This window comes from Hyperolius riggenbachi, chromosome 3 (assembly GCF_040937935.1).
Source record: "Hyperolius riggenbachi isolate aHypRig1 chromosome 3, aHypRig1.pri, whole genome shotgun sequence".
Taxonomy (NCBI): Eukaryota; Metazoa; Chordata; class Amphibia; order Anura; family Hyperoliidae; genus Hyperolius; species Hyperolius riggenbachi.
Genome location: NC_090648.1, coordinates 94,757,476 through 94,785,117, shown reverse-complemented (window position 1 = coordinate 94,785,117; position 27,642 = coordinate 94,757,476). Strand labels below are relative to the sequence as shown.

The following is a 27,642-nucleotide window of genomic DNA, read 5'->3' as shown; positions in this document are numbered from 1 at the left end:
AGCGCACGTCCACTTTAGCAGGCATTACAAAAGTTACATAATGTGTTCCGTAATGCGTTGTGCATGAAACAACTACGTTGACTGTTATGCAATCAATGTAGATGTATATACAGTATCTCACAAAATCCAGGCCTACTGTTACAAAGTTGTAGATGCGTTAAATTTGGTGTTATTGCTCTCACACTCTCCCTTAGGGTAGGAACCCACTAGAGCGGTTTTCTGAATGTTTAGGAATCGCTTTAAATCGCTAGCGATTTCCCTAAACGCTTTGCCAATGTAAGTGGATGGGACTGATTCCACTGCAGCGATTGTGATTTGGCCAATCGCAATCGCAGGGCATGCAGCATTTTGGGAGCATTTGCGCTCCAATGTATAGTATAGAAGCCCTGGCAGGATTTGTGTGTGATTCTGAATTACTGCAAACTGTAAAAAAAAAAATAATAATTTGAAACGACCAATCAGAATTAAAATTGCTAATCGCAATCACAATTGCTGGCCAAAAGCTTACGCTTTTTAAAATCACTACCAAAATTGCCAGAAAACATTAATGAAATCGCTCATTCAAAAAGTCAGTGATTGTGATTGCCATTTGCGACTTGTAGTGGGTTCCAGGCCTTACAGGTCACTGAAAGTTCAGCATGGAACTCTTTTTTTCTTTTCTTATTTAACTTGGATGGATTTTTCAACCAAACTAACTATGTTACAGAGAAAAAAGAATTGTTGCCCTATGTAAAGATGGCCTAGGCTACAAGATTACCAACACTAAAACTGAGCTGCAACGTGGTGGCCAAGACCACCTCGCCTGAAATTGGTTGCATCGTTGATCGGGCACGCTCTTGGTGGCACCGATTTTCATCCGATTCGATTATAATCATTGAATTGAATGGTCAATCGGCTGCCAAGTCACCTGATGTTTGGCCACCTTAACCTCCCTGGCGGTATGATTATTTCCAGATTTTAGGGTCTAAAAGCGGTGCACTTTTTTAGCATGCTTTCAGACCCCTGCGGCAGTCCCAGCACTTACCTCCCTAGGATCCAGCGCTGCAGTTCTCCCTCCGTCCTCTGGTGGCGCTGTAACCTTATAGTGAGATCACTGACTGTCGTCATGACAACAGGTGGCGATCTCAAAAGGAGGATGCAGAGCCTCGGAGTACAGGAAGAAGAATGGCTGCCGGCATCTGGATCCCCAGGGAGGTGAGTGAAAACGAACGCTGCGCACCATTGCTCAGCATAGACCTCACGGTGGTCACCAAGAGTCTGGCTCAGGGTTACCGCTCTGAGCTGCAGATTTCCAACCCCGAACCTGACTCGGGGTAACCGCCAGGGAGGTTATCTCCCTGAACTTGAGCTTTAAAGGTATTTAGACACCATCGAAAATTTGCTTTCAAAGAAAAGCCTGTAGTCTTTTTCCAGTTATAATTGTCTTATGTTCTGTGACATTTGAGGCGCACACAGCACTTATCTGTATTCACATTGAACACAGATCCCAGCCCGGCACTCACCTGTGTGAACATAAACACTTCAACCTGCCTGAGAAGCAGAAACCATCGTTACATAAACTCCCTTTGTAAAAGCTGTAAGCTGGTGACCATGCTAATTTCCCATAATAGGACATATTGATTCCTTGCTAAACCAGCTGAGCCAGTCCTTACTATAGAACGGCATTCCTACCTCAAGTCAGATGGAAGCTACACAACAAGCCTCTTGGCGCAGCTAAATATAGAACTCAAACATAGTAAAACTGGTCCTACTGACACCAAAGCAACAAAGGCATCCGATAGCAGTGAAGATATTGTCAATCTTCACAGGAAAGTTTGCATGCTTTTCTAAAGACAACCTCCGTCAAGGTGCCAAGACTTTCAGGAACTCCAGCAAGTCTATTTATAGCCAAGTCTCTACTGACTTCATATTTCAGTGGCGTAGCTAGAGATCATGGGGCCCCATAGCAAAGCTTTCATGGGGTCCTCAGGTGTAGGCACTCTATGCCACCTGTCCCCACCATATGGATATGAGCTAATTGTCAATTTACATTCTCATGCAATCTACACTGCATACAGTCTATGGGCACTGAGAGGATGGAGGAACACAAGAAAGTGAATAGTGAATACATCAAGTACCACCTTGGCCCCCTCTATTGCTATGTTCCTGATTTGTATGAAGATGGTGTTGAAGCAGCTCAGGACTGTACGAGAGTCAGTGGAGGGCCAGGCAGGTGCTGTACTGTATATAGGTGGCCATTAACAGGTCTAAGGCCCCATTCACACTTGCAAAACGCTAGCGCTTTTGCTAGCGTTTTGCTCTGGCGATTTTTGGAGATTAATGCGAAAAAAAATCGCCATTCACACTTGGCGATTTTCCGCAATCGCGATTAGCGCTTCTATAGCACTTAACGCGATCGACAAAAAATCGCTGGAAAATGGTGCAGGATACAAATGTGCTTTTGGCGATTTGCGATAATCGCCGGCGATTAACGCAAATCTCCCAAGTGAGAACGGGCCCATAGGGTATTATGGCACTAGCGCTTTAAAAAGCGCTAGCGCTTCAGCGTTTTGCCGAAATCTCCAGCAAAATGCTCAGATGTGAATGGGGCCTAATAGATAGGCAGATGATGCTGTAAACATGTGTATGCATTATGTACTACTAGAGCATCTAGACCAGGCATGTGCAAACTTGGCCCTCCAGTTGTTACGGAACTACAAGTCCCACAATGCATTTGCCTTTATGAGTCATGACTGTGGCTGTCAGACTCCTGCAATGCATTGTGGGACTTGTAGTTCCGTAACAGCTGGAGGCCAAGTTTGCCCATGCCTGATCTAGACTCCCCCGGGAGCCAATGCCAGAATTTTAATTCATAGATTTCAGCTCTGCATTTAAAGGGGTTCTTTCGCAAAAAAAAGTAGGCAGTTAAAAAATGTGACAGATGACAGGTTTTGAGCCAGTCCATCTTTTTAAGGGGGATTCTCGGGGCTTTCTTTGTTTTCAACAGCATTTCCTGAACAGCAGTTTAACTGCCAAAATAGCAAGATAGCAGCCGGCCTCCCTAATCACTTGCACACTATTATGTCAGTTAGATTTTGCAACTGTTGTTCAGGAAATGCTATTGAAAACAAAGAAAGCCCTGAGAATCCCCCTTAAAAAGATGGACTGGCCCAAAACCTGTCATCTGTCACATTTTTTAACTGCCTACTTTTTTCGCGAAAGAACCCCTTTAAAGAGAACCCGAGGTGTGTTTAAAGAATGTTATCTGCATACAGAGGCTGGATCTGCCTATACAGCCCAGCCTCTGTTGGTATCCCAAACCCCACTAAGGTCCCCCTGCACTCTGCAATCCCTCATAAATCACAGCCATGCTGTGAGGCTGTGTTTACATCTGTAGTGTCAGTCTCAGCTGCTTCTCCGCCTCCTGCATAGCTCCGGTCCCTGCCCCTGTCCCTTCCCTCCAATCAGCAGGGAGGGAAGGGATGCAGGCGGGGACTGGAGTTCTGCAGGAGGCGGGGAGGGCAGCAGACTGACACTATAGAGATAAACACAGCCAGCTCTAACAAGCTGTTTGTCAGCACAGCAGCATGGCTGTGATTTATGAGGGATTGCAGACTGCAGGGGGACCTTAGGGGGGTTTGGGATAGCAACAGAGGCTGGGCTGTATAGGCAGATCCAGCCTCTGTATGCAGATAATATTTTTCAAACCCACCTCGGGTTCTCTTTAAGTCCATACTACCATCGCTGCCACACAGCAAGCTCTCCCAGCTACACATACCTGAATTTATCTGCAAATAGATAACCAATTTCTTAACCAACAGAAGACAGCAGGTTAGACTTGGGAAACACTCATCAAGCTCATTGACAGTCAGTACTGGTGCACCCAGGCTGTGTGCCTTCCCTACTGCTCTATTCATCGAGAAACAACTTCCCTCTCTAGATCAACTCTACAACTCCAGACTGCGCTCCAGAGCTCTGAGGATCGCCAATGATCCATCTCACCCAGGCTTCCACTTCTTCAGTTGGCTTCCCTTGGGCCGGAGGTTCCGCTCCATCTACACCAGGACCTCAAGGCACAGCTTCTTCCCCTCAGCTGTCAACTCTTCAAACTCTATGTAATCTCTGCATCCTCCCCCTACAAGCCCAATGTGATGATTTGCTCAGCTGCCTGTGCAGGCAGGCAGCTTTTTGACCATTGTGTAGGTTTGCATGCTGCAGGACTCTGGAAAGAAGAGCTTCTGTCAGTTTTGCAGCTTGTGCTTGCAGAGGAATTTGCATACGTTGTCATGCAAATTGCCTGGCCACATTCATTGGAGGCGTGTACTATAAGTACTATGTCTTTCCCACAATGCTTGGCTGTTCATAAGGATTTCGTCCTATGTAACACTCCTGGTGGGATGTCAGCCTTATTCTCTGTTTGAAGATCAGCTTAGAGTAATTCCTGAATCTGCGCTAGGCAGGTTTTCCCTAGTGCAGTTAGGATTGTTTATCTGTTTGTTTGTTCTGTTGCCATTGTCCTGTCCCAACGGTGGCCGACAGGAAATGGTTCTGATCTCTGTTCTTGGAGTATAGCTGGTGCAGCGGTTGCTACCAGCTATCTCTTCTGATCTGTCTCCTGGGATCGCGCTAGCCACTTTTCGCTAGCGCTGTGGATCCTTCTGTTCTGTCTCCTGGGATCGCGCTAGCCACTTTTCGCTAGCGCTGTGGATCCTTCTGTTCTGTCTCCTGGGATTGCGCTAGCCACTTTTCGCTAGTGCTGTGAATCCTTCTGTTCTGCTACTCTGTACCTGGATCGCGCTAGCCACTTTTCGCTAGTGCTGTGGATCCTATCTCTCGCTTGTCCCTGTTTTCGTGTGTCTGTCTTGTCTGCTACGACCGCTTGCTGGAGGCTCGGTGAGGTAACCATTAAGCAAGCGTTCGCGTCCTCTGTTTCATGTTTGTCTGTCGATGGTTAGTTAGGCGTGCTTGTCTCTATTGTGCTTATCACGTGGAGACCACGCATAACCGTGTGCACTGTTGCGAATGAGTGCGGTGTTCGCGGTTAGCTAGCGTTTGTTATTTTCCGCATCTTCTCATTGTGTTATTTGATGTGCCTTTGCTACCCTCGTATTCTGTTCTGATCTGCCTTGTGTCACTTCTGGGGATCGCACCTCTCGCGATCACGTTCCTATTTCATATCTGCTGTTGTGTGTGCGCGGTCGCGGGGTGGCGACTGGATTGGCGCACACACATACAACCTGTCCCTTTGCTCGTTCTCATTCGCAATCGCCTCTCTTGCGATTGCGTTCTGCGCTTCGTACAATTCCTGTCTGGCATTTGTGGAGGTACAGAGGATTGGTTCCTCTGCACTCCCCAGCGCCATCTGCCGACAGGAATTTCCCTCTACAGGTGCGTAGCACCTTTTGCTGGGTGCCTGCAATTACACGCTTGTGGAGGATTTCCGCCGTGTCAGCGCACGCGTTGTGCGCTGATCACGGAGAAAGTTCCACAATCGTTACACCCAACATGGCTTAAGGCTAGGTTCACAGTGGGAGTTACGTTGCAGTCGGTAAATCAAGAAAGCGGTGACGCACGTCGCCAATGAAAAACATGCTTCACTGCACCGTTAATGCGAGCGTTATTCGGTAAATGCACTGCATGCACGTTGGGATACCGCATTCCATCAGATTGCACCGCAACGGCCGCACTGTGAACATCGCAAGGCGATGTTCTGCTTTACAGTGCGGCTATTATGACGCTTCACTGTGAACGTAGCCTACGTGCAGGTTTACATTAGTTACTTTTGCAATAACTTTCTTATTTAGGTAAACTAGCTGTGAGGAAAAGTGAATGTGCAGTGTGCCCATTGCTGCCCGTCTGAGAAGTGCCAGTTGCCTTGCTGTAAGGCTAAGAGATGACCTGATTGGTGTATTTTGTTTCAGATGAATAATTAAGAAAGCATTACAGCAAGCCAATTTGTATTACAGCCAGGAAACTAACATTTTTAATAGGAAGTTAGCAAGTGCTGTTCCTCTATAGCTGTAATGACAGCTGTATCCTGTGCTGTGTTTGTGCTCTGAGAAAAGGGAGACAACCCTTTGTTCATTGCGAGGACTTGGCATTATCACATAGGATTTAGAAGCTGAAAATTGTGCAATGCCAGGGTATCCACTGGATATTGCTGAGGGCTTTTTTTTTGTATGGCGAAAAAAAAACCCAATTGTGTGCTTCTGTCTTCCTATGAGCCCACATACGCAGCTAGCAGTGCAGTTAAAAGTACACATAGCTCCCAACTACCCCTCTTTTGGAGGATAGTCCTTCTTTGGGAACCCTGTCCCCCCTTCTTCCTCATTTGTCCCTCTTTCAGGAATCATGTACAGATCTATGTAAATATATGTATTTTTCTACTGAAAAATGTCTTAATAATTGACTCTAAACTTTATTCCCATCATTTAAATTGCTTTATTTCTTACAAATGTTAATATGAAGGAAAATGTACCAGGATAGAAAGGACCAATGTGGTTTCGAATGATAAATCAACATGTTTTTCCTAGGAAATCTTTATAGTATGCGTGACTAGTGGTGTGTAAGGGGTGTGGTTAGTGTGTGTGGCTTAAAGTGTAGCAGAGTTCTGGAAAATAAAAAGATTTATACATACCTGGGGCTTCCTCCAGCCCTATACGCTCCGATCGCTCCCATGCTGCCGTCCTCCGTCTTCTGCAGTGCCGGTACCTTGTCTCCGCACTTCCGTCAGTCGGAGCCAGTCTGACGTAAGATAAATGCGCCCTCTACGTATATCTCTAGCAGCTGCTGGAGAGATACGTAGATGGCACACTTCTCCTGCGTAGACTGGCTCCGACTGATGGAAGTGCAGGGACCCGGTACCGGCGCTGCAGAAGACGGCATGGGAGCGATCGGAGCGTATAAGGCTGGAGTAAGCCCCAGGTATGTATAAAACTTTTTTATTTTCCTGAGCTCTGAGTCCCTTTAAGTGTCCCTCTTTCTTATCTCAAAAAGTTGGGAAGTGTGAAAGACATGACTTGCAGCATCTAGGTCAGTGATGGCTAACCTTGGCACTCCAGCTGTGACAAAACTACAAATCCCATCATGGCTCTGCCTCTCTGAGTTATGCATAGAGCTGTCAGAGTATTGCAATGCCTTATGGGACTTGTAGTTTCACCACAGCTGGAGTGCCAAGGTTAGTCATCACTGATCTAGCTTGTGACAACTGTCTTCAGCACCAGCACTATACCTTAGTCCTTACTCAATTCAGCGATCGACGTGTGTGTGTGTGTGTGTGTGTGTGTGTAGGGAGGAGCGCATAGGCTTACCGCTCATCTTGTGGTCCTGCGTTTGCCTCCGTTGATCTGTAACTGTCCCCGTTCCAAAGGCCAGGTCGGCGAAGGCACAGTATTTAGGTGGGAGTACACGTGTAATCCCGCATGAAGACGTACCTGGCGTACGCGCTCTCTGACCTGGACATGCTAAGTGCGCATTCGCATTATGTCCACTCAGGCACCTGGTGACTATGCACTCTGGCTAAGACTTCCTGTGCGCGGACATACTGCTCATTCGCCGACCCGGCTTCAGAACCGGGCATGTTACAGATTAACGGAGGCAGACGCCGGGCCACGGGAGGTGCCGTAAGGCCGTTCATTCACACTGCTCGTGTTGCTGTCCGGAGTTTGGCAACGCGTGCAGGAGACCGACATGCACAACATCACAAAGTGCATATACTGCACTGTCTGATGTTCACACTGCATGCGTTCCGGACCAGTGCAGTCCGGGAACACATGCTGCACGCATTTTTTACCAAAACGTGCGGCTGACCCATTCACTTTCAGTGAATGGGATCAGCCACGCATCGCACAGAAACGCTGATGGCGTGTGTTCCTACGCATTGCATTTCTGAATGCACGGCCATCCGCATTTCATGATGTGAACGTGGCCTAAGCCTATGCCTCCCCACACACACACACACAGGGTGTCAATTGCCGATTCGAGTAAGGACTAAGGTATCCTTTAAGGGGACAGAGGCCGCTGGTACTGAAGTGGTTAAATACTTAAAACATTTTATGTTGGAAAATACTTTTTGTTTTATGGTTGCCCGTCTATAAAAAGTTGAACATTGTTCAAACCTTAGGGAAAACAATACTGTATTTACAGAGAATACATTTTTACATTTACCAAAAGGTGTTTTTTTTTAGCAATACAGTATTTACATTATATATAAGCTTGCTATTCCATACTTTTAGAACCCTGGCCAATATGAAATTAAATTTTTCCTCTGTGTTTTCACCTAGGAGATATTTTCACAACTTGTCATAAAATGGGTTTAAGGCCTCTTTTCCACGGACTGTTGATAGGCAGTGAAATGCCTCTCAAACTCTCACAACTGCTCACTGCTGCCTGGTAACAGCTCACTGCTGCCTGGTGACTGCTTGCTGAGCACACAGCTCAACAGTCTGTGGAAAAGAGTCCTTAAAGAGAACCAGAGACGAAGCACCCTCATGTATTTTATTACATTTATCAGTGGGAACATGACAGTAAACACCTACACCTCCTCGGCATAACCTTATTCCTATCCATCCTACCCCTAGGCATTCGCTCCGTGTTTCCTGTGGCCTCTGGAATGCCAGGTCCACCCGCAATTAGCTGCTCTCTGGAAATCGCTCCCTCCAGCCACCAGACTCGCCCCCATTTTTAATACCTTCACACAACCTCTCAAGACTCACCTTTTCATGCTCGCATACCCCCCTACACCAGCACCATAACATGTTCTGTTAGACACCCTCTCAACAGATGCACCTATTGTCTCCACCCCCACCCTTTAGATTGTAAGCCTCTGGCAGGGCCATCTCCCTTAGTGTTTCCAGCTTGATTATGCAATCTTACTGACAATCACCCCTCTTGTGGACTAGAACAGTCTCTATTTTGACCTATGACACTGTATTATCAAATCATTTGCATGATCTTGTTTTGTTGTGAGTTTCCTGTATGTCCTACCTTGTATGTTAACCCTTTTATCTATTGTGCAGCGCTGCGTAATATGTTGGCGCTATATAAATACAATAAATAATAATAATAATAATACCCTGCTTTTAGTTTCATTCTTATCTGCTTAGGCTATTAGCAACTGTGATAAGAATCCCCGACTGGCTCAGTCTAGGTTTGACCTGGAATCATTATAGCTGAGTCACTCTTCTGTGGAGTCTTTTCAAGCCCAAGCCTGCCACCTCCTGGCTTAGATTTCCTGCTTTGCATACTGAGAGCTGTGATGACATGGGAGGGGCTGCTCCTGCTGAGAGAGAATCTCTGAAACAGACAAGTGTGGCTGCAATATGATCTGTGTGCTCTGTGTGCACTCTGTCTGCATCGATAATGATGATGACTGCAGTTTCATTCCTATGAGAGACACTTCCTACAGGCAGCTGCACATCATACCAAAATGAAAGCACACAGATGAAAGGCTGCAGCAGCCTTTCTCATATAGCCTAGATAGCAGCCTAGTCTCATATAGCCTAGACAGCACATCCAGAACAACTCATAACCCGGAAGCATAAGGGATATGAGCCGGCGGCCATATTTGATTTTTCCTGGAGCAATAATGGATAAAAAAACACTAAAAAAAGGCACACCAGAGCGGCGAAATTATCAGGTAGAGCATTTATTCTTTACAAGCTATCGACTGATATGTTTATTTTGTGTGAAACGTTCATCTTTGGTTCCCTTTAACCTCCCTGGCGGTGCATTTCTGTCTGGAATTATGATTCAAAAGCGGTACATTGTTTTTCAAGAATTGTAGGCCTCCAATTCTTAAGTTATAACTCACCAAAATATTCCAGAATAAAAGCCAGATAGACATTCTGCATGTAAATAAAAGACTAGAACACACATTTGTTGAATTAATTAAATGTATGAATAAACTTAAACAATTGTAAAACTGTACAAAAAGGCAGGCAGAGAGTAGTCAATATCCAGGCAGAAGTCGGTGCAGGCGGCAGGCAGAGAGTAGTCAAAATCCAGGCAGACATCAGTGCAGGCGGCCGGCAGAGAGTAGTCAAAATCCAGGCAGAGGTCGGTGCAGGTGGCAGGCAGAGAATAGTCCAAATCCAGGCAGAGGTCGGTGCAGTTGGCCGGCAGAGAATAGTCAAAATCCAGGCAGAGGTTGGTGCAGGCGGCAGGCAGAGAGTAGTCAAAATCCAGGCAGAGGTCGGTGCAGGCGGCAGGCAGATAGTAGTCAAAATCCAGGCAGAAGTCAGTGCAGGTGGCAGGCAGAGAGTAGTCAAAATCCAGGCAGACATCAGTGCAAGCGGCCGACAGAGAGTAGTCAAAATCCAGGCAGAGGTCGGTGCAGGTAGCAGGCAGAGAATAGTCAAAATCCATGCAGAGGTTGGTGCAGGCGGCAGGTGGCAGGCAGAGAGTAGTCAAAATCCAGGCAAACGTCGGTGCAAGCGGCAGGCAGAGAGTAGTCAAAATCCAGGCAGAAGTCGGTGCAGGTGGCAGGCAGAGAGTAGTCAAAATCCAGGCAGACATCAGTGCAGGCGGCCGGCAGAGAGTAGTCAAAATCCAGGCAGAGGTCGGTGCAGGTGGCAGGCAGAGAACAGTCAAAATCCAGGCAGAGGTCGGTGCAGGCGGCAGGCAGAGAATAGTCAAAATCCAGGCAGAGGTCGGTGCAGGCGGCAGGCAGAGAGTAGTCAAAATCCAGGCAGAAGTCGGTGCAGGCGGCCGGCAGAGACTAGTCAAAATCCAGGCAACAGTCGGTGCAGGCAGAAGAATATATATAATATACAGTATATACATGTTTATGCAAATGTATTTACATGTATACACGGCTTCTTTTTTTCCCCCCAAGACCAGTAAAAGTCCATGTCTGCTTTAAAAATAAGCCCCAGCCCCACCGACGTCACGCTGCCACAGTGATTGGCCGCTGGGTCCCTGGAACAAGCAAGAGCGTGGCTATGAGGATCCAGGCGGCCAGAGAGAAGCCACAGACAGGCAGAGAGGGAAGCTGGAGTCCCGCTGCGCAGCGGCGATCGCGCGCAGGACTCCAAAACACATTAAAAACAATGTAATTCCCTACCCTGACCTGAGCTCGGGCTTACTGCTCGCAGCTCTTTTTTTCTACCCCGAGCTCAGGTCGGGGTTACTGCCAGGGAGATTAAAGAGAAGATAAAAATTATCTCCTAGGAGATAACTCAGATGAAAAAGTTAATTGCATATGGGCCCATGTTTCATATGGACTTCTGTGCATTTCCCAAACTAGCGTCTGTATTAGGCCTCTTTTCCACAGACAGTTGATAGGCAGTGAAATGCCTCTCAAACCTGATTGCTGCTGCCTGGTAACTGCTCTCTGGTAACTGCTTACTGCTGCCTGGCAACTGCTTGAATTATAAAGTGTTGCACTCTGCCGCACTTTTTGTATTGCGGTGGGATGTGGTAGGAGGATCGCATCCCCACTGCAATGCAAAAAATAAGTGTAAAACCAGCCTGAAAGAAAAAATTACGGCAGGGTTAAAGCAAAGGTCCTGGCAGCTGTCCTGTGCCCTCGCCGCAGCTCCGGTGGCTCCTGGTCCCCTCTGGTGCAGATGGCGACATTGCCAGGTTGGCATCTACTGCGCCTGCACGAGAGCCCCTCTAGGTTGCGTTGAAGTAGTCTGGAGTGTACTGCGCAGGCTCAGTATCTCTTCACCTGCACAGAACACGCCAGACTATGTCAGCGCGACCGAGGGCGGCCATCCCACAGGCGCAGTAGATGCTTGTCAGCATCTGCACCAGAGGGGACCCCGGGCCAGCGGCTGGAAGCGGAGCTGCGGTGAGGGACATATCGGCTGCTAGGGGCTTGAGGAAACCCTGAATAAGTAAAGCTTCTTTTTTTTTTTATCAGCTCGGATGTGTCCTTCAAAGAGGAACTCCAGTGAAAATAATGTAATAAAAAAAGTGCTTCATTTTTACAATAATTATGTATAAATGATTTAGTCAGTGTTTGCCCATTGTAAAATCTTTTAAATCCCTAAATTTACATTATGTCATTTATTACATGGAGACATTTTTACTGTTGGCAGGTGATGTAGCTGCTGCGTGCTTTTTTTGGTAGTTGGAAACCGCTGTAAACAGCTATTTCCCACAATGCAACAAGGTTCACAGACAGAAAACTGCCAGGAGTACCACGGTCCTCAGAGTTTCTTGTGGGAAGGGTTTCACCACAATATCAGTCATACAGCGCCCCCTGATGGTCTGTTTGTGAAAAGGAATAGATTTCTCATGTAAAAGGGGGTATCAGCTACTGATTGGGATAAAGTTCAATTTTTGGTCGGAGTTTCTCTTTAAGGCCTTATTCACAGTGCCCAGTTGCATTGCAGAATAATTCTGCATGTCAACTCACTGATCACACAATTTTATGGGCCTGTTCACATTACTGCATTGTAACGCATTGAGTTATTCTAACTCGCTTTATGCAGACTTTGCATTAAAGTCCAGCCTTTATTGTAGTTCACACTCATCCTAACCGAAGCAGGAAAAAAGGGCACAGGAGCCCTTTCTGTAAAAACTGTGCCGCCATAGGCTCTTATAAGCCGTATTTGGCACATGGTGGCGGCCGCTAGCGGGTACCTCAGGGCATCGAATTTTACCTTCTTTTCCGCAAATCGCGGCTTTTCAAATAACTGCGACATGCAGCTATGAAGGTACATTTTGGCGCCCCATTAGCTGCATGAGGGAGTAATTTCCGCAGGCAGACTTGTGGAAAAAAATTGGCCAGCAGAAAACCGGGGGGTGGGGGGGGGGGTAGGTTTACGCACCACCATGGAGAGTATTAGGGTTAAGAACTACCAGGGGGGGGGGGGGGGTTGGGGATAGGCACCACCGGGGGGGTCTTCGGGTTAGGCACCACCAGTGGGGGAATCTTAGCGTTAGGCACCACCAGGGAAGGGTTCTGTGTGAAAGTAGGTCTACGTTTAGCCATAGTAAAATACAGGTAAACATTACATGTATAAAATTGAAATTATATCAGCGCAACCATATGAATACACAATAAAGGTTCAAATGTAATTTATATTTATATGAGAAGCAGCCAAAGTCCAACACTTCAGTGTAGCGTCCTCGTCAACTGTATATATATCCTTCAGCGCTAGTCATATACATCCACCACCACGAACACCATAGAAAATGGGTGCGCTTACCAGATGGTGACAGACCTTAATTACAGGGTCTGTAGCAAAGCATAATCAGGTCAGCGGCACCAGGTCAGGACAGCCCCTGAGGAAACTGTAACAGTGAAACCGGTCGGGTGAAGCGGACGTGTGGCTGGACGGCGTCCTGTGTTATTTTATATGCTGATTTCTGCTGTGGATCCCTGTAATAATGACCCAGATGTAAGTGATTGTGGATCATTTTACTGTTTGTTTTAAACGACCTTTTATTAAACTGAAGATAGATACGCTTAGATTAGTTTTTTTATTATTATTATCTTTCATGCAATCTTTGATATACACTGCATTGAGAGTCTGAAATATTGCTGAAGCTTATGTGTGGAGAGGAGGCCAGTAGGGAAGATACCAGCCGCTGACCTAATTATGCTTTGTTACAGACCCTGCAATTAAGGTCTGTCACCATCTGGTAAGCGCATCCATTTTCTATGGTGTTCGTGGTGGTGGATGTATATGACTAGCGCTGAAGAATATATAAACATTACATGTATGCCTTTCTAATGCATTGTAACATGTGCATTATGCAACGGACCAATGTAAACCTAGCATAATGCTGACCATAGCTCCTCCAATTCAACAGTAGAGGAGCCAAGGGAAGCGCTCTGATGTGAGATTGGATAAGGAAAAATGCCACATAGCACTTCAATGCAGAAAATGGGAGCCATGGAAGGTAGGACTTGCAGGGCAGTATTGTACTAGTCAACACTACCCCAGCTGTCTGTTTTTATGCTCCTCAGAGAACTCCTCCTTAACGCAATAGCATAGCCAGGATAGAGGCAATACTTATTGGAAGTTTGATGTTTCAGCTATGTGTCTAGCTGATGCACTTCTGGGCTGTAGTCACTGCGCTGCGCTACATCAGCATGGTTCAGGGTGTTGTATATGGAACCTGTTCTCCGATCCCCACAGTCATCTACGCACACTGATGTTACATGCCAGCAGGTAAGGAGGGGTTAGAGACACCGTTGTGAGGAAACCATGGAAACCGTTTAGCAATAGCCATGTTCAACCATAATATGCAGAAGCTGCCATCCTATGTATAGCCCGGTCATTCATTTCCAGTCCCCTTTAAACAGCAGTTCTTCTCTTCCATATACAGTTCCCGTATTTCCACCTTCCTATTCCATGTTAATTCTTGTGTAGTTGTCAGCTTCCCTAGGCCATGGCCTGTGAGGCCTTTGCAGAAATCCAGTCCTGGCGACCAGTGTCAAGTGACGATGACGCTGTGTGCCATCCCCTGGAACGCAGGTGAGTAATTCTTCTACGCCCGCTCCTGTCTGCTGCTGCTAATTTGGAGGGGGGAAGCGCCAGAAGGAGGGGACCCAGGTGCGGGGTCTGGCCCCCGGTCCCCGCCGCTGTCCTCGCTACCCCTCCTTTTTGTGTTGCTTCCCCCTCCTGCACAGGCCTCTGTGGGAGGCCTTGGCGACACCCTCTGGGACGTCTGTCACCAGGTGCGCCCTGCCCCTTGCCGCCCTATGGTAGGAATGCCCCTGAACTTTATCCCTACTTATGACACCTAAATGAAATATATAGGGTTTTTTTTTTTCCAAGACAAACTCGGCTTTCATTGTATGGCATTTTTTCCCTTGAACTATTTTGTTTTCTATGCACTTTAATGGGTAAAAGGAAAAAATAGTAAAATAAAAACTAATTATTTCTTAGTTTCACCAATTCCAGTTTAAAAATTAAAAGCACTACTGTAGATAAAAAACAAAACTTTTTTTTGCCTATTTCTACCATTTATCACAAAACTTAGATTATGTTCCTATTACAATTTATCGTCAGGATATTTGGTTCTGAAATAATGCTAGAGTGGGTATTTTTCACTATGCACTGACAAAATAAAAGTATTTTAAATGGTAAAAATCAATCTTATTGGCTCAGGGAACATATATTCCCTTTCACCAATTAGTCCTGGAGCAGATAGTTGCGGAGGTTTTGCACAGGAGCGTGCCCAATCCTGCAAAGCTACAAGACGTATATATCTATGTCCTCGTGGTTTGGAAGAAGTCACAGAGGACATAGATATTAGTGATGGGCCGTTTGCAAAGGAGCCGGCTCTTTGCTGCGAACGACAAGAGATGGTTCTCGGTTTTGAAAGAGCCGATGCCTCAGCCGCCCCACACAGCTCTGATTTGCTGTGTAATAAAGGGCACTGAGGCATGCTGGGAGAAGTAGTCCTCTTGCAGCTTGTAGGAGTGTATGGGGCGGAGCAGAGCAGTAGGGATTGCCCCAGTCAGAGAAGCAGTCTGGAGTTGTCATGGAGACGGGGGCGGGGATTTTACTCCGATTCTGAGTAGTGTCTAGTGATATTTAATGAAGAGCCGATTCAGAGCCGGCTCTTTAATGGGAGTCGATTCAGAAGAGCCGATTCTCCGAGAAGAGACGGAATTCCCATCACTAATAGATATACTGTAGTGGTGGATAAAGACCACCCCCCATGACTAACCTTAACCACCCCCATTAATTATTGGGTGCCCTATAGACACTTATACAAAATATCGACAAGATTGTGAAATTTGGGTGTTGCCAGGATCCGATAAATAGCCGGTGCCCACAATGAAAAATGCAGCTACAAATAGCAGGCGACTGCTTTTTAGCGGGAGCCGTCTACATCCAAATGCCACAGTCTTGCCGATACTTTGTGTGGGCACCCAAATGTCTGCCGCTAATGCTGGAAATACATGATGAGTTGTTTTCGGCAGATTTACTCGCCAATCGATTTTCTGATCAATTTTTATTCACTTCTGTGAAAAAAATCGATCATAAAAACGATCAAAATCAGATTGGACCTGTCAAAAATTATCTATCGAGCCATCTTTCTGCCAAAAAAATCTCATGGTGTATTCCCAGCAATTATTTCCAGATTCCCCATGCACAGCCAATAATGTGCCTCTTCAATGTGCCACCCCCCATCACATGTGCAGGGTTCATCCTATGCAATGACCCTTTTCCATATGCAGGCAGCCCTTATGCTCCTGGATTTATTTCTCATCCAACAAGCATGTGCAGCACATCCATGGAGAGACCTCAGATTCCCCTTCACTCCAGAACGCACCACGTGACTGAACAAAGCTGAGCAGCATCCAGACACATCTCCCGGGACACCAGCAATGCAGGGAAGACTGTGGAGAAAAACTAGTGCGAAAGTGCAGCCGCGCATTCTGATTGGTCGCTCTCGGCAGCTACTCCAGCCTTCCCTGCCTCGCTTCTCACTAATATGCCTCATGATTAAACAAACGCACAAGTGACTTGCGACCCCGAGAAGCTGTACAGACTCTGTGAAGCCCGGTAGTGTTGTCCGGATCATGAACGATTCGGATCTTTGATCCGAATCTATTTTATGAGTCGATCATCCGAATCATCAAAATGAACGATTCGGTTCGCAAAAGGGGCGGGGCCAGGAGCGACACGCCCCCTCTCAGCGGGCAGCGGGGTCCTGGAAGCAGGGATCGCTCTGTTGGAAGGGAGGCAGCCTTGCAGGGAGACAGGTAGATAAGAGAGAGGGGACATGGGTGCCACTGCCAGATATGTGTAGAGCACACATACTGGCTGCAATGTGCTGCCCATTATAGGCTGTCTGTTCCGTAGTTGTGCACAGTGATCACATGGGAAGCTTTTGGCTCAGCACAGCTCAGTAACTTTGCAGGCACTGTGATTGCTGGGCAATTATATGATCCTCCTGCACTCGGCACTAAACAGCTGCACTTATGTTCTGGGAATGCTTTCTTTCACTGTGCGACCTTTTCTTTCAAAGTGTACAGATGAGCATATAGGTGATGGTGAAATATATGTAAAGCATATGACTTCAGCATGTGGGTATTACGTGCAAACATTTCTGCTCTCTGCTCGTCCCTCCTCCCATCTCTGTCCACTCCCTGCCCTCTGTCCATCTTCTCCCCTTCTCTGTGTGTCCACCCCCCTCCCCTTCTCCTGTCCACAGACCTGTCCTGCTGTTCATTTCACCCCCGAATGCTTCCGTAGTAAAATGATCCGAGATTCGAATCAAAGATCCGGATCTCTTCAATGATCCGATTCGAATCATCCGGATCATTGAAAAGATCCGAACTTCCCATCTCTAAAGCCCGGATTAAACCGACTACAGCTCCCGGCACCCCCAGCGAGCTCCCGGTGTGACGTCAAAGCCAAGGCCACGCCCCGCCCTGGGCCGTTCAGCCTCAGCCAGCCTCCAGTTCCATGTTACTTCCTGCTGCCGCTGCCCCGGGGATCATCCATCAGGCGTGGGGGGGCTCCGGAGGTCCGAGGAGGAGCATCAGTGGGGAGCATCACGGATCCACAGCTACCGGACACCCCCCAGTGATCAGCCCTGATAGGGAGACCCTGCTCTGCTGCAGACAGTCACCCCTCCCCTGCCCATGGCTGGATATGGGGCTCCCAACCCTTTATTATAACTTATTTTCCTAAAGCTTCCTTCAGTCTGTCAGAGGGCCAGATCCCCTTTCCCCCACTTCCTCTCTACCTCCAGGCTGTTGTGTCCAGCACACCCCCTTGGGGGCAGCCTAGACCCCCATTTTATTCATCATGTTTATTTATTTTTTTACATCTCTCACTTGCTGATCACACTAAAGGGACCTATTGTCTTTATGGCATTTTTTTTTACACATTGCTTTTAAATTAGTATCATATGCTGGAGAAATGAATTCAGTATCTTCAAACTGATTCTTCCCTTGATCTCAGGACATCCACTTAAACATCTTGCGGTCATAAGAACCTATTTTGTATAGGTGTATGAAAGTATTCGGGGGCACAGAACTTATGATAAGGAACTGGATTTGCAGAACCCCAATTTGCAGGTCTTCCTCTGCTTTTCAACCTAATTTGGGGATAGAGTGGTCCAAATGAGAATCGTCCCAATCTTTCAACTTGTCCGCTGATATTTTCGTCTTTTTTTTTTTAATTTGGGAAATCATGGAACTAGAAAACATTGTTGCGAACACCGTTTTGCTTAAAGCACGAGAAGGTAAGCCCTCCGCATCATAATTAATAGCAGTGAATATTTGAAATAATTTTATGTGAGTTTCTCAAGTTATTGATCTAAATTGTTTCAACTGTCTTTTGTATATCATCAATACTTTCTTCCACAGTTTTACTTTTATTTTTTCAAGCATTAGGAAATAATCTCTCAACAGTCCATATTTATTGAATATCTTCTGCAGTGTGGTATCTACTATGCACGTGGTTGAACATTATTTGCTTGTGGTTGTTCACCTGTGTTTAGGAAACAGCAATAATAAAATGACCCCTTTTGCAAGTGAAAAACAAAAATGTCCTTTGGAATGTTGGCCTTGAACCAGATGTAGTGATGCGGTCTTTACATTGACTTGTATGTTCCTTACAAATGGAAATGATAGGTTGCTATACAGATCCTGGTTAATTGTATAGTTCACTATAGATTTAATAGCATGCTCTGTAATTTATATGGTTACTAGTAATTGGAAAAAGACAACTGTTGGGTTCTTCCTGGTGGTAGTAAGAATGTTCTCTGTTGTGTCATTCCACCATGTAGGTATACTGTTTTTAAATGTGGAGTGACAGTCTTGTAGCCCTCTAGATAGAGAATGAAGCCATATGCTCTACTTAGTCTGCTTCAGTTATGACTTGCTGTAGCCATATATAAAATAATGTTTGTAGGCCATACCACAAAATGTGTCTTTATTAACTTGGGATAATTGGGGCCAAATCAATCTATATTTCTATGTTCTGTTACTGTGAGATCGACAGTCGCCTCTACCGCTTTTTTTCCTATTTGCAGGTGTAACTGATCAGCTGCACTAACTCTAGCTACCTGCTAGTTTTTGCAGTTTGTGTGAACTTTAATGTTTGGTGCTGGTTTCCACCTGTATTCCTATTGAACAGTATATGCAAACCCCCTTGGGTGAAGTTGGCCGAAGAGGTCAGAGACACCTGTACAGATGTATGATTGTTGCACAGTCTGGCTATAAATGCTTGGATAGGGCAATGGATGGTGAGACACAACGTGCATGTAGGTGGGAAGTCAGAGTAGAGTTTTAAGCTGCATGCTGTTCACACACAAATCTAAAAAAAAAATGCATATCTTAGACTATCACTAATCATTGAATGTTCACAGGTTAGGTTGAGTACATACAGAGCTGTGGTGTTGGTGCGAAAATCATCCGACTCCTCAGTTTATGAAACCTATGACTCCAGGTACCCAAAATTGCTTTGATTTTGAGTCCACAGCCATGAGTTCACGGGCCACCATCAGTCCGGGGGTTGAGTGACTTCAGATGTAGTGGGCTGAAACAGTGTTGAGTGTAATGTCAGTTGCAGGTGTCTCTCCATGCTATGGTATTTCCTGTTCCGTGTTGCAGTTCTGAGAAGCTAGTTCAGCGGTGGGCACATTTAATATGCAATTTGGTAGCCCAGCTATCCAATCTATGGAAGTAGGAAATTTGGATTAGTCTAGTTTTAGGAGACCCAGCAGGAAACCCTATAGGGAAATTCCACCAACGTGATTGGGTAAATAGCACCCTCTCAAATTTTTAGGTTTCAGATAGGTTGCAGTAAGCTACGCCCACACTACTTGGCAAGTCGCAATGCTGTAGAGGATGCTGGAATTGGAGAACCCCATGAGGTTTCCTGCTGGGTCCCCTAAACTAGACTAGCGCTGGAAATTTTGTAGGCGCCAGGTCCATCGACAACAGTTAGAGAAAATTTTAAAAATGTAGGCCCTGTCTGTAATTTGTAAAGATCTTTAGCTGTACGACACCTGGGACTTGTCCAGCTCTTCCTTTGGTTCTCTAGTAGTGATTGTGCTAGACCTTTGAGGCAACTATTACTGGTAGGAGTTAATAACAGGTTTGAGAAACACTGTTGTAGTCAATTATGCAATCATAAAGATAGGGTTCAAATCAAGGCATCACTATAACCAAAGTCAGCAAAGAAAGAAGAGGTGGTCCGCACTTGACAACAAGACAACTTTTATTAATGAACGTATCCAATAACACCCACAGCAGACATCAAGGCTGACATGTTTCGGACGTCAGTCCTTAATCATAGCTATGACTTAAGGGCTCTGCCTCTGACACAGGAGACCAGGGTTCGAATCTCGGCTCTGCCTGTTCAGTAAGCCTGCACCTATTCAGTAGGAGACCTTAGGCAAGTCTCCCTAACACTGCTACTGCCTATAGAGCGCGTCCTAGTGGCTGCAGCTCTGGCGCTTTGAGTCCGCAAGGAGAAAAGCGCGATATAAATGTTCTTTGTTTGTTTTGTTTGTTATGACTTGCTGCCCAGGTCGAGCACTGCAGCAAGCTTGTGGAGTTGAGCGGTGTTCACTCCATTCCACTATAACCAATGTAGTCCAGGCAGCTGCTGTTGTATCTGGGGTTATGCAGAACCCAAGATCAGAGTGGTGACAATCGGCAACGAAGAGGGTTGCTTTATGCGGCTATTTGGCTACTGGCAACGAATGCAAAATTCCATGTGTTACAGAGCTTGTAGGGGGCATACATTAAGTGAAAGACCTGTCGAGTTTTCAGTGAGGCCCTTATGTCTGTTTATGTTGGTGGTTCATGTGGACTGTGAACTTCATACTTTGTTCCTCCTTCCATCCTAATTAACTTATCTCTACCAAGTGTAAGACAAGGTTGATGCATGCTTTGATTGGTCCAAACCATCCTACATTCATCGGTGTATGTCCGAAGGTGACGTTCTACCTTCTGTGAATATTTTATAACCATCTCTGTGTAAGCCTGAGGTCACCTGCAGGAAATTAAGTCTTCGCATCCAGGAACTGCGGCTAAATATGACTGAAAATGTGAGTGCGCGAATTGTGCTTCTCTATAATTATTTGTCATGTAATTCATGAACCAAAATTCCATAGAGAATTGTCTGTTGCATGAGAAACACATTTCGCTGCTGGTTTCAAATAATAAAAATAAAAAGCTTTGTTGGCATGACCAATATTCATACAGGCATTGCCAAAGCAAGGGAAACTGGGGGACATGGGAGGGGTGGGATAGGGGGTACAGTGGGTAAGCAGTCCATGGACATTTTTAAGTTTTCTGTTTCGTTATGCTCCTCTTAGGCTGTGACAGGCTGTGACATAATGTGCAACGATGGTCACTGTTGATTCCTCTTCTCCCAGTAGACTCGAGAGTTTTCTCTCATTCTGTGTGACACTCCGGACATAATTCCATCAATTTCTTAGAGGGAAGGTCCAAACTAAATTTTAACACCCCCCCCCCCCCCAAAAAATCTACTTACCCGGGGCTTCCTCCAGCTCCTGGCAGCCGCTATGACTCACGACCCAGCTCCGATCCCAGCCTGTGGCCCGGGGTCCCCTCCGTTGCAGATGCCGACTTTGCCCAGTTGGCATCTACTGCGCGCGGCCATACCACTCACGAAGGCGCTCACGTGGTCTGCAAAGGCAGATCATGTGAGTGCAACTGCAAGTGCCGCGCTCATGCAGGTGCAGTAGATGCCGGTATTTGCAACGGAGAGGACCCCGGACCACCAGCTGGAAGCGGAGCAGTGGCGAGGGTCATAGCGGCTGGCAGGGGCTGGAGGAAACCCCGGGTAAGTAGATAATTTTTATTTTTTTTATATATTCCTCCTCGCATCTGTCTTTTTTTTTTTTTTTTTTTTTTTTTTTATAAAGAATTTTCCCTGGTTGCAGCATATTTGATGCAGTGCAGCAGGAAGTGATTCCAATCCTCGAGGGTCTTCTGCTCACAGAGTTGGCATAGTCTATTCTCCATGGGTTTGTATATCTGTATGCGTCTTCACTCAGACACTCAGGATTTGCCTCTCTTGAGCGTTTTGTAACTTTTCGTACTATGGGGCTATATTCTATTCTTTCTGTAGAGACTGGTTTATGCTTAGCAATTGTGACTATTTTATTTCACTCCTCCATTTATCCTTAGTCGACTTGACTGTGGTATGTTTTATCTGGGCTCTTAATAGGACCTGTGGATCTGGGTTTGGAGGGAGCATAGAGTTTACCAATTCGTTCAGGGCACATACAGTTGTGTTCAAAATTATTAAACCCCCACTGAAATTGAGTGTTTTGGCCAGTTTGACATTGATGTTGATCATTTCAGTCATCTTGTTTACAATAAATCAAAGAGGCACTTGTAAGTCAGACAAATATAACATAACATTTATAATGAAATAACCACAAATGTCTTTTCTGTGCTCACATCATTATCAGTTTTATTCAACCCCCAAGTGACATTAATTCTTAGTACTTAGTACAACATCCTTTTCCAGCTTTTAAACGTGAAGCATAGCTTGACACAAGTGTCTTGCAGCGATCTATGGGTATCTTAGCCCATTCTTCATGGGCAAAAGCCTCCAGTTCAGTCACATTCTTATGCTTGCGCGCTGCAACTGCTTTCTTTCAGTCCCACCAGAGGTTCTCAGTCAGATTTAAGTCTGGTGACTGCGATGGCCACTCCAAAAGGTTCCAGCCTTTAACCTTCCTGGCGGTAAGCCCAAGCTGAGCTCGGGCTATGCTGCGCAGGAAGATATCTCATCCCCTGGTGGGGCGATTTGCTCCATTTAAAATGCTGTACGTGCAGCTAGCGCTTCGCTAGCCGCGCGTATAGGTTGATCGCCGCCGCTCTGCGGCGATCGCCCGCACGCAGCGGCGCAAGAGGCCCCCCCCCTGCCAGAGCCCTGCGCTGCCTGGACCAATGAGTTCTGGGCAGCGCTATGGGCTGGATCGGAGGCGTCTGACGTCAGGACGTCGGCTGACGTCCATGACGTCATTCCGATCGTTGCCATGGCGACAGGAGAAGCCAAACAGGGGAGCGCGTTATATACGCGTTTCCCTGTTTGCTATTGATGCCGGCGACGATCGCACTAGAGGGACACATGCGCCCTCTAGCGGTGTTTCATGTAGCTACCACTCTTGTAGCTTTACATGAAACAAAAAAATAAAATAAAAAAAAAAAAGGATTTTTGCCTATATGGCAAAAAAAATTAACCGCCAGGAGGGTTAATCTGCAACCATGCTCTAGTGGACTTGGAGGTATGCTTGGGATCATTGTCCTGTTAAAAGGTCCAACATCTCCCAAGCCTCAGGTTTGTGATGGACTGCATCACATTTTCATCCAATATCTCCTGGTTCTGAAGAGAATTCAAGGTACCTTGCACACACTGAAACTTCCCTGTACCTGCAGAAGCAAAACAGCCCCAAAGCATGATTGACACCCCCCCCGCCATGCTTCACAGTAGGCAAGATGTTCTTTTCTTCATAGGCCTTGTTCTTCCTCCTCCAAACATAGCATTGATCCATGGGCCCAAACCGTTCTAATTTTGTTTCATCAGTCCACAGAACACTACCCCAAAACTTTTGTGAGCGTGTTCTGTGGACTGGGTTGAATAAAACTGATAATGATGTGAGCACAAAAAAGACATTTGAGGTTATTTCATTATAAATGTTATGTTATTTGTCTGACTTACAAGTGCCTCTTTGATTTAATTGTAAACAAGATGACTGAAATGATCACAATCAATGTCAAACTGTCCAAAACACTCAATTTCAGTGGGGGTTGAATAATTTTGAACACAACTGTAGCTTTTCCTGGTCTTATTGTGCAACATGGCTTTGTGTGTGTGTGTGTGTGTGTGTGTGTGTGTGTGTGTGTGTGTGTGTGTGTGTGTGTGTGTGTGTGTGTGTGTGTGTGTGTGTGTGTGTGTGTGTGTGTGTGTGTCAGTGCTGCTGTTCTGTGGGTGGGCCCAATAGGACAGCACTCTCTTCTGTATCAAACAGTAATGGGAATCTGTTTAGCTCAGGATGTAATGAGGTACTCCGATGGACATGGAGGAGGTGTTTGCAGAATTTCAGGTGGAATATTTCTGTTGGGCTAGATTCCCATTTTGATGAGTAGGTGATTGCGCCCTCTATCAAAGATTTCCCAGATGTGGTCAGGTATCTTGTCCCTCCCTATAAACTGTGTTTTATGACTTTATGTAGAACTAACTTTTTGACTCGTGGGCCACAATGGTTTCTAGGGGCTGGACCAAAATGTCCGATAGATAATCAACACCTGTCTAAAAATGGGAGGACTGCTTTTTGCTTGCTTATACACAAGGCATAACAGGTGCATCGTTAACTTATTCTGCCACATCCTATTAAACAATTGTTTATTGTCCACTTCCATTTGGTGGACAGGAGATGTCCCGGGAGTCACCGGCATCCTTCCATTAGAAGACATCCAGCATATACTTCCCTCCCCCTCCTCACAGTTTACTGGTTGTGGCATTGAGCACGAGTGGCAAGATCATATGGAGGATCAGGAACGTGGCTAGACTGAGAGGAGGTAGGATGAGCTAGGCCTCTTTTCCCAGAAGACCAAATACCGGAGCCTCTGCAGCAGGGAGGAGGAGGATCTCTTGCGGTAACACACAAATGTGTCTGACGTTGCTACTGAAATTATTTGGGCATCAGCGGGTCGGATTAAAAAAAAAAACCAAATGGGCTGGATATGGCCAACGGGCTGTAGTTTGCCTGAGTCTGGTATACAGGAACTTCTTTAGTGCCTTTGGTAGATCTTTTTTAGTTTAATTAAAATGGGCATAGATATCACTGCTTAGTATTGAGCATAACAGTACTATTGTAAGTTCCTCCTCTTGCATACCTGGAAACCGGCAACATAGTGCGGGTGCACGACGCAAGTGCTGTTCATGAACATTTTTTTGAGTCCGGTCAAGGCAGTATATATCCTCTGTACCTTTCCCACTGGATCACATGCAGGCTGATCTCAATCGCCTTGGCACGTTTTGTCTTTGCTAATGGAATTCACCAGGAGCATGTCAGCCCATATAAAGCACCTACTCTTTACACTGTACAGGTGCCCATAGATGAAGAGACTGTTTCAGTCGATAATATGCATTTGATCACTTTGGTTGAATCCACCATCTACGTTGAGCGCTAGCAAGCGTGCGGCCGATGCACGGGAGCAGCGGACAAGCAGTGAATTCACCACCTTCTGCCTCCCGTGTGAAAGGGGCCTAACTATGCTCGCTTCTCAGCTAAACATTCTCCCACACGGCAGAACAAGTGTGTCCCAGATGTACAGTTCACGTCAATGTGAAAAGCAGCAGTGCTGTCCTTGTATGTATTGACTTGTATGATGTAATAGTTTCACTGTATGCACAAGGTATAAGGCTGCCCATAAATCCCAGACAGCATAGCAGCTTAAAGGAAGGTTTGATTCCGTCATAGAGGTGGTTTTCATACAGCAGTCCAGGCAGTGGTGGGATGTAGGCTAGGCATGTCTGGTGATCCTTAGCCATCAGCTGTGGCACACTTGTCTGCTCAGTCTTCCTAAAATAAGTTAAAAAAACGACTTTAAGGCAACTGTGCACAATTTTATAAAAACATCTTAAAGAACCTCTTCCCAAAGGGGGTGCGTTAAATGTGTGTGCTTTTGGGAGTGCAGCAAGTATTTACTTGTGTATGAGAGGCTGCTCAGTAGCACCCACATCTAGATGACTGGATAGTGTACTGGTTAAGGGCTCTGCCTCTGACACAGGTGACCTGGTTTACAATCTCAGCTCTTCCTCTGCAGTAAGAAGTCCTTGGCTTAGACACCCTAACACTGCTATTGCCTATAGAGTGCACCCTAGTGGCTGCAGCTCTGGTGTTTTGAGTCTGCGAGGAGAAAAGCGCAATATAAATGTTATGTCTTATCTTTATATGGAAGCCTCTATTACCGCAGTGATGTCCCTGGCAGCTGCAATGCATGCTGGGGAGGGACGATGCATATCAGGGGATGTATTTCCTATTGATGCAATTACATCTCCTGGCCAAAATAGGTAACCACATCAAGGAATCTCCCAGCATGCATCGCACTGTGGCTGCCAGGTTGGAATGCAGGTTGGAATTCCCACGGTTAGCTCCTGTGGACCTATAGTAGCTATGGGAATTCCAAACCTGCAGCACAGGGACAAGTAAGATAGAGGCTTCTATTTGGACGGGGGGCTACGGAGCAGCCCCCTCTAGGTAAGTGCCTGCTGCACCCCCAAAAGCACACACATTTAATAAAGTTCCCTTTGTGGGAGGCTAGTTTAAACAACTTCTGCACTTAGGAGCACCCAGGTGCTCAGTATACTTTCAGGTTTGATCATCATCTCTGTAATCCTACCTGACCTCACAAAAAAAAAAGCCCGGTGTGGCCTCCACATCATGGGACGCTCTGCACAATCCCCAGTGTGGCCTCCACATCATGGGACGCTCTGCACCATCCCCAGTGTGGCCTCCGCATCATGGGACGCTCTGCACCATCCCCAGTGTGGCCTCCGCATCATGGGACGCTCTGCACCATCCCCAGTGTGGCCTCCGCATCATGGGACGCTCTGCACCATCCCCAGTGTGGCCTCCGCATCATGGGACGCTCTGCACCATCCCCAGTGTGGCCTCCGCATCATGGGACGCTCTGCACCATCCCCAGTGTGGCCTCCGCATCATGGGACGCTCTGCACCATCCCCAGTGTGGCCTCCGCATCATGGGACGCTCTGCACCATCCCCAGTGTGGCCTCCGCATCATGGGACGCTCTGCTCCATCCCCAGTGTGGCCTCCGCATCATGGGACGCTCTGCACCATCCCCAGTGTGGCCTCCGCATCATGGGACGCTCTGCACCATCCCCAGTGTGGCCTCCGCATCATGGGACGCTCTGCACCATCCCCAGTGTGGCCTCCGCATCATGGGACGCTCTGCACCATCCCCAGTGTGGCCTCCGCATCATGGGACGCTCTGCACCATCCCCAGTGTGGCCTCCGCATCATGGGACGCTCTGCACCATCCCCAGTGTGGCCTCCGCATCATGGGACGCTCTGAACCATCCCCAGTGTGGCCTCCGCATCATGGGACGCTCTGCACCATCCCCAGTGTGGCCTCCGCATCATGGGACGCTCTGCACCATCCCCAGTGTGGCCTCCGCATCATGGGACGCTCTGCACCATCCCCAGTGTGGCCTCCGCATCATGGGACGCTCTGCACCATCCCCAGTGTGGCCTCCGCATCATGGGACGCTCTGCACCATCCCCAGTGTGGCCTCCGCATCATGGGACGCTCTGCACCATCCCCAGTGTGGCCTCCGCATCATGGGACGCTCTGCACCATCCCCAGTGTGGCCTCCGCATCATGGGACGCTCTGCACCATCCCCAGTGTGGCCTCCGCATCATGGGACGCTCTGCACCATCCCCAGTGTGGCCTCCGCATCATGGGACGCTCTGCACCATCCCCAGTGTGGCCTCCGCATCATGGGACGCTCTGCACCATCCCCAGTGTGGCCTCCGCATCATGGGACGCTCTGCACCATCCCCAGTGTGGCCTCCGCATCATGGGACGCTCTGCACCATCCCCAGTGTGGCCTCCGCATCATGGGACGCTCTGCACCATCCCCAGTGTGGCCTCCGCATCATGGGACGCTCTGCACCATCCCCAGTGTGGCCTCCGCATCATGGGACGCTCTGCACCAT

At 47.0% G+C, this 27,642-nt stretch overlaps 1 protein-coding gene across 1 annotated transcript in view; it reads left to right on the top strand.

Moving 5' to 3' along the window:
* Positions 1 to 17,250: 17,250 nt before the first annotated feature.
* LOC137562849 (G protein-coupled receptor kinase 5-like) overlaps positions 17,251 to 27,642 on the top strand; it is a 139,923-nt gene continuing 129,531 nt past the window's right edge. The window contains exon 1 of the mRNA XM_068274606.1: positions 17,251 to 18,147. Coding sequence (XP_068130707.1) covers positions 18,096 to 18,147 — 52 coding nt within the window. The 5' untranslated portion in view covers positions 17,251 to 18,095. The remainder of the gene's footprint in view (positions 18,148 to 27,642) is intronic.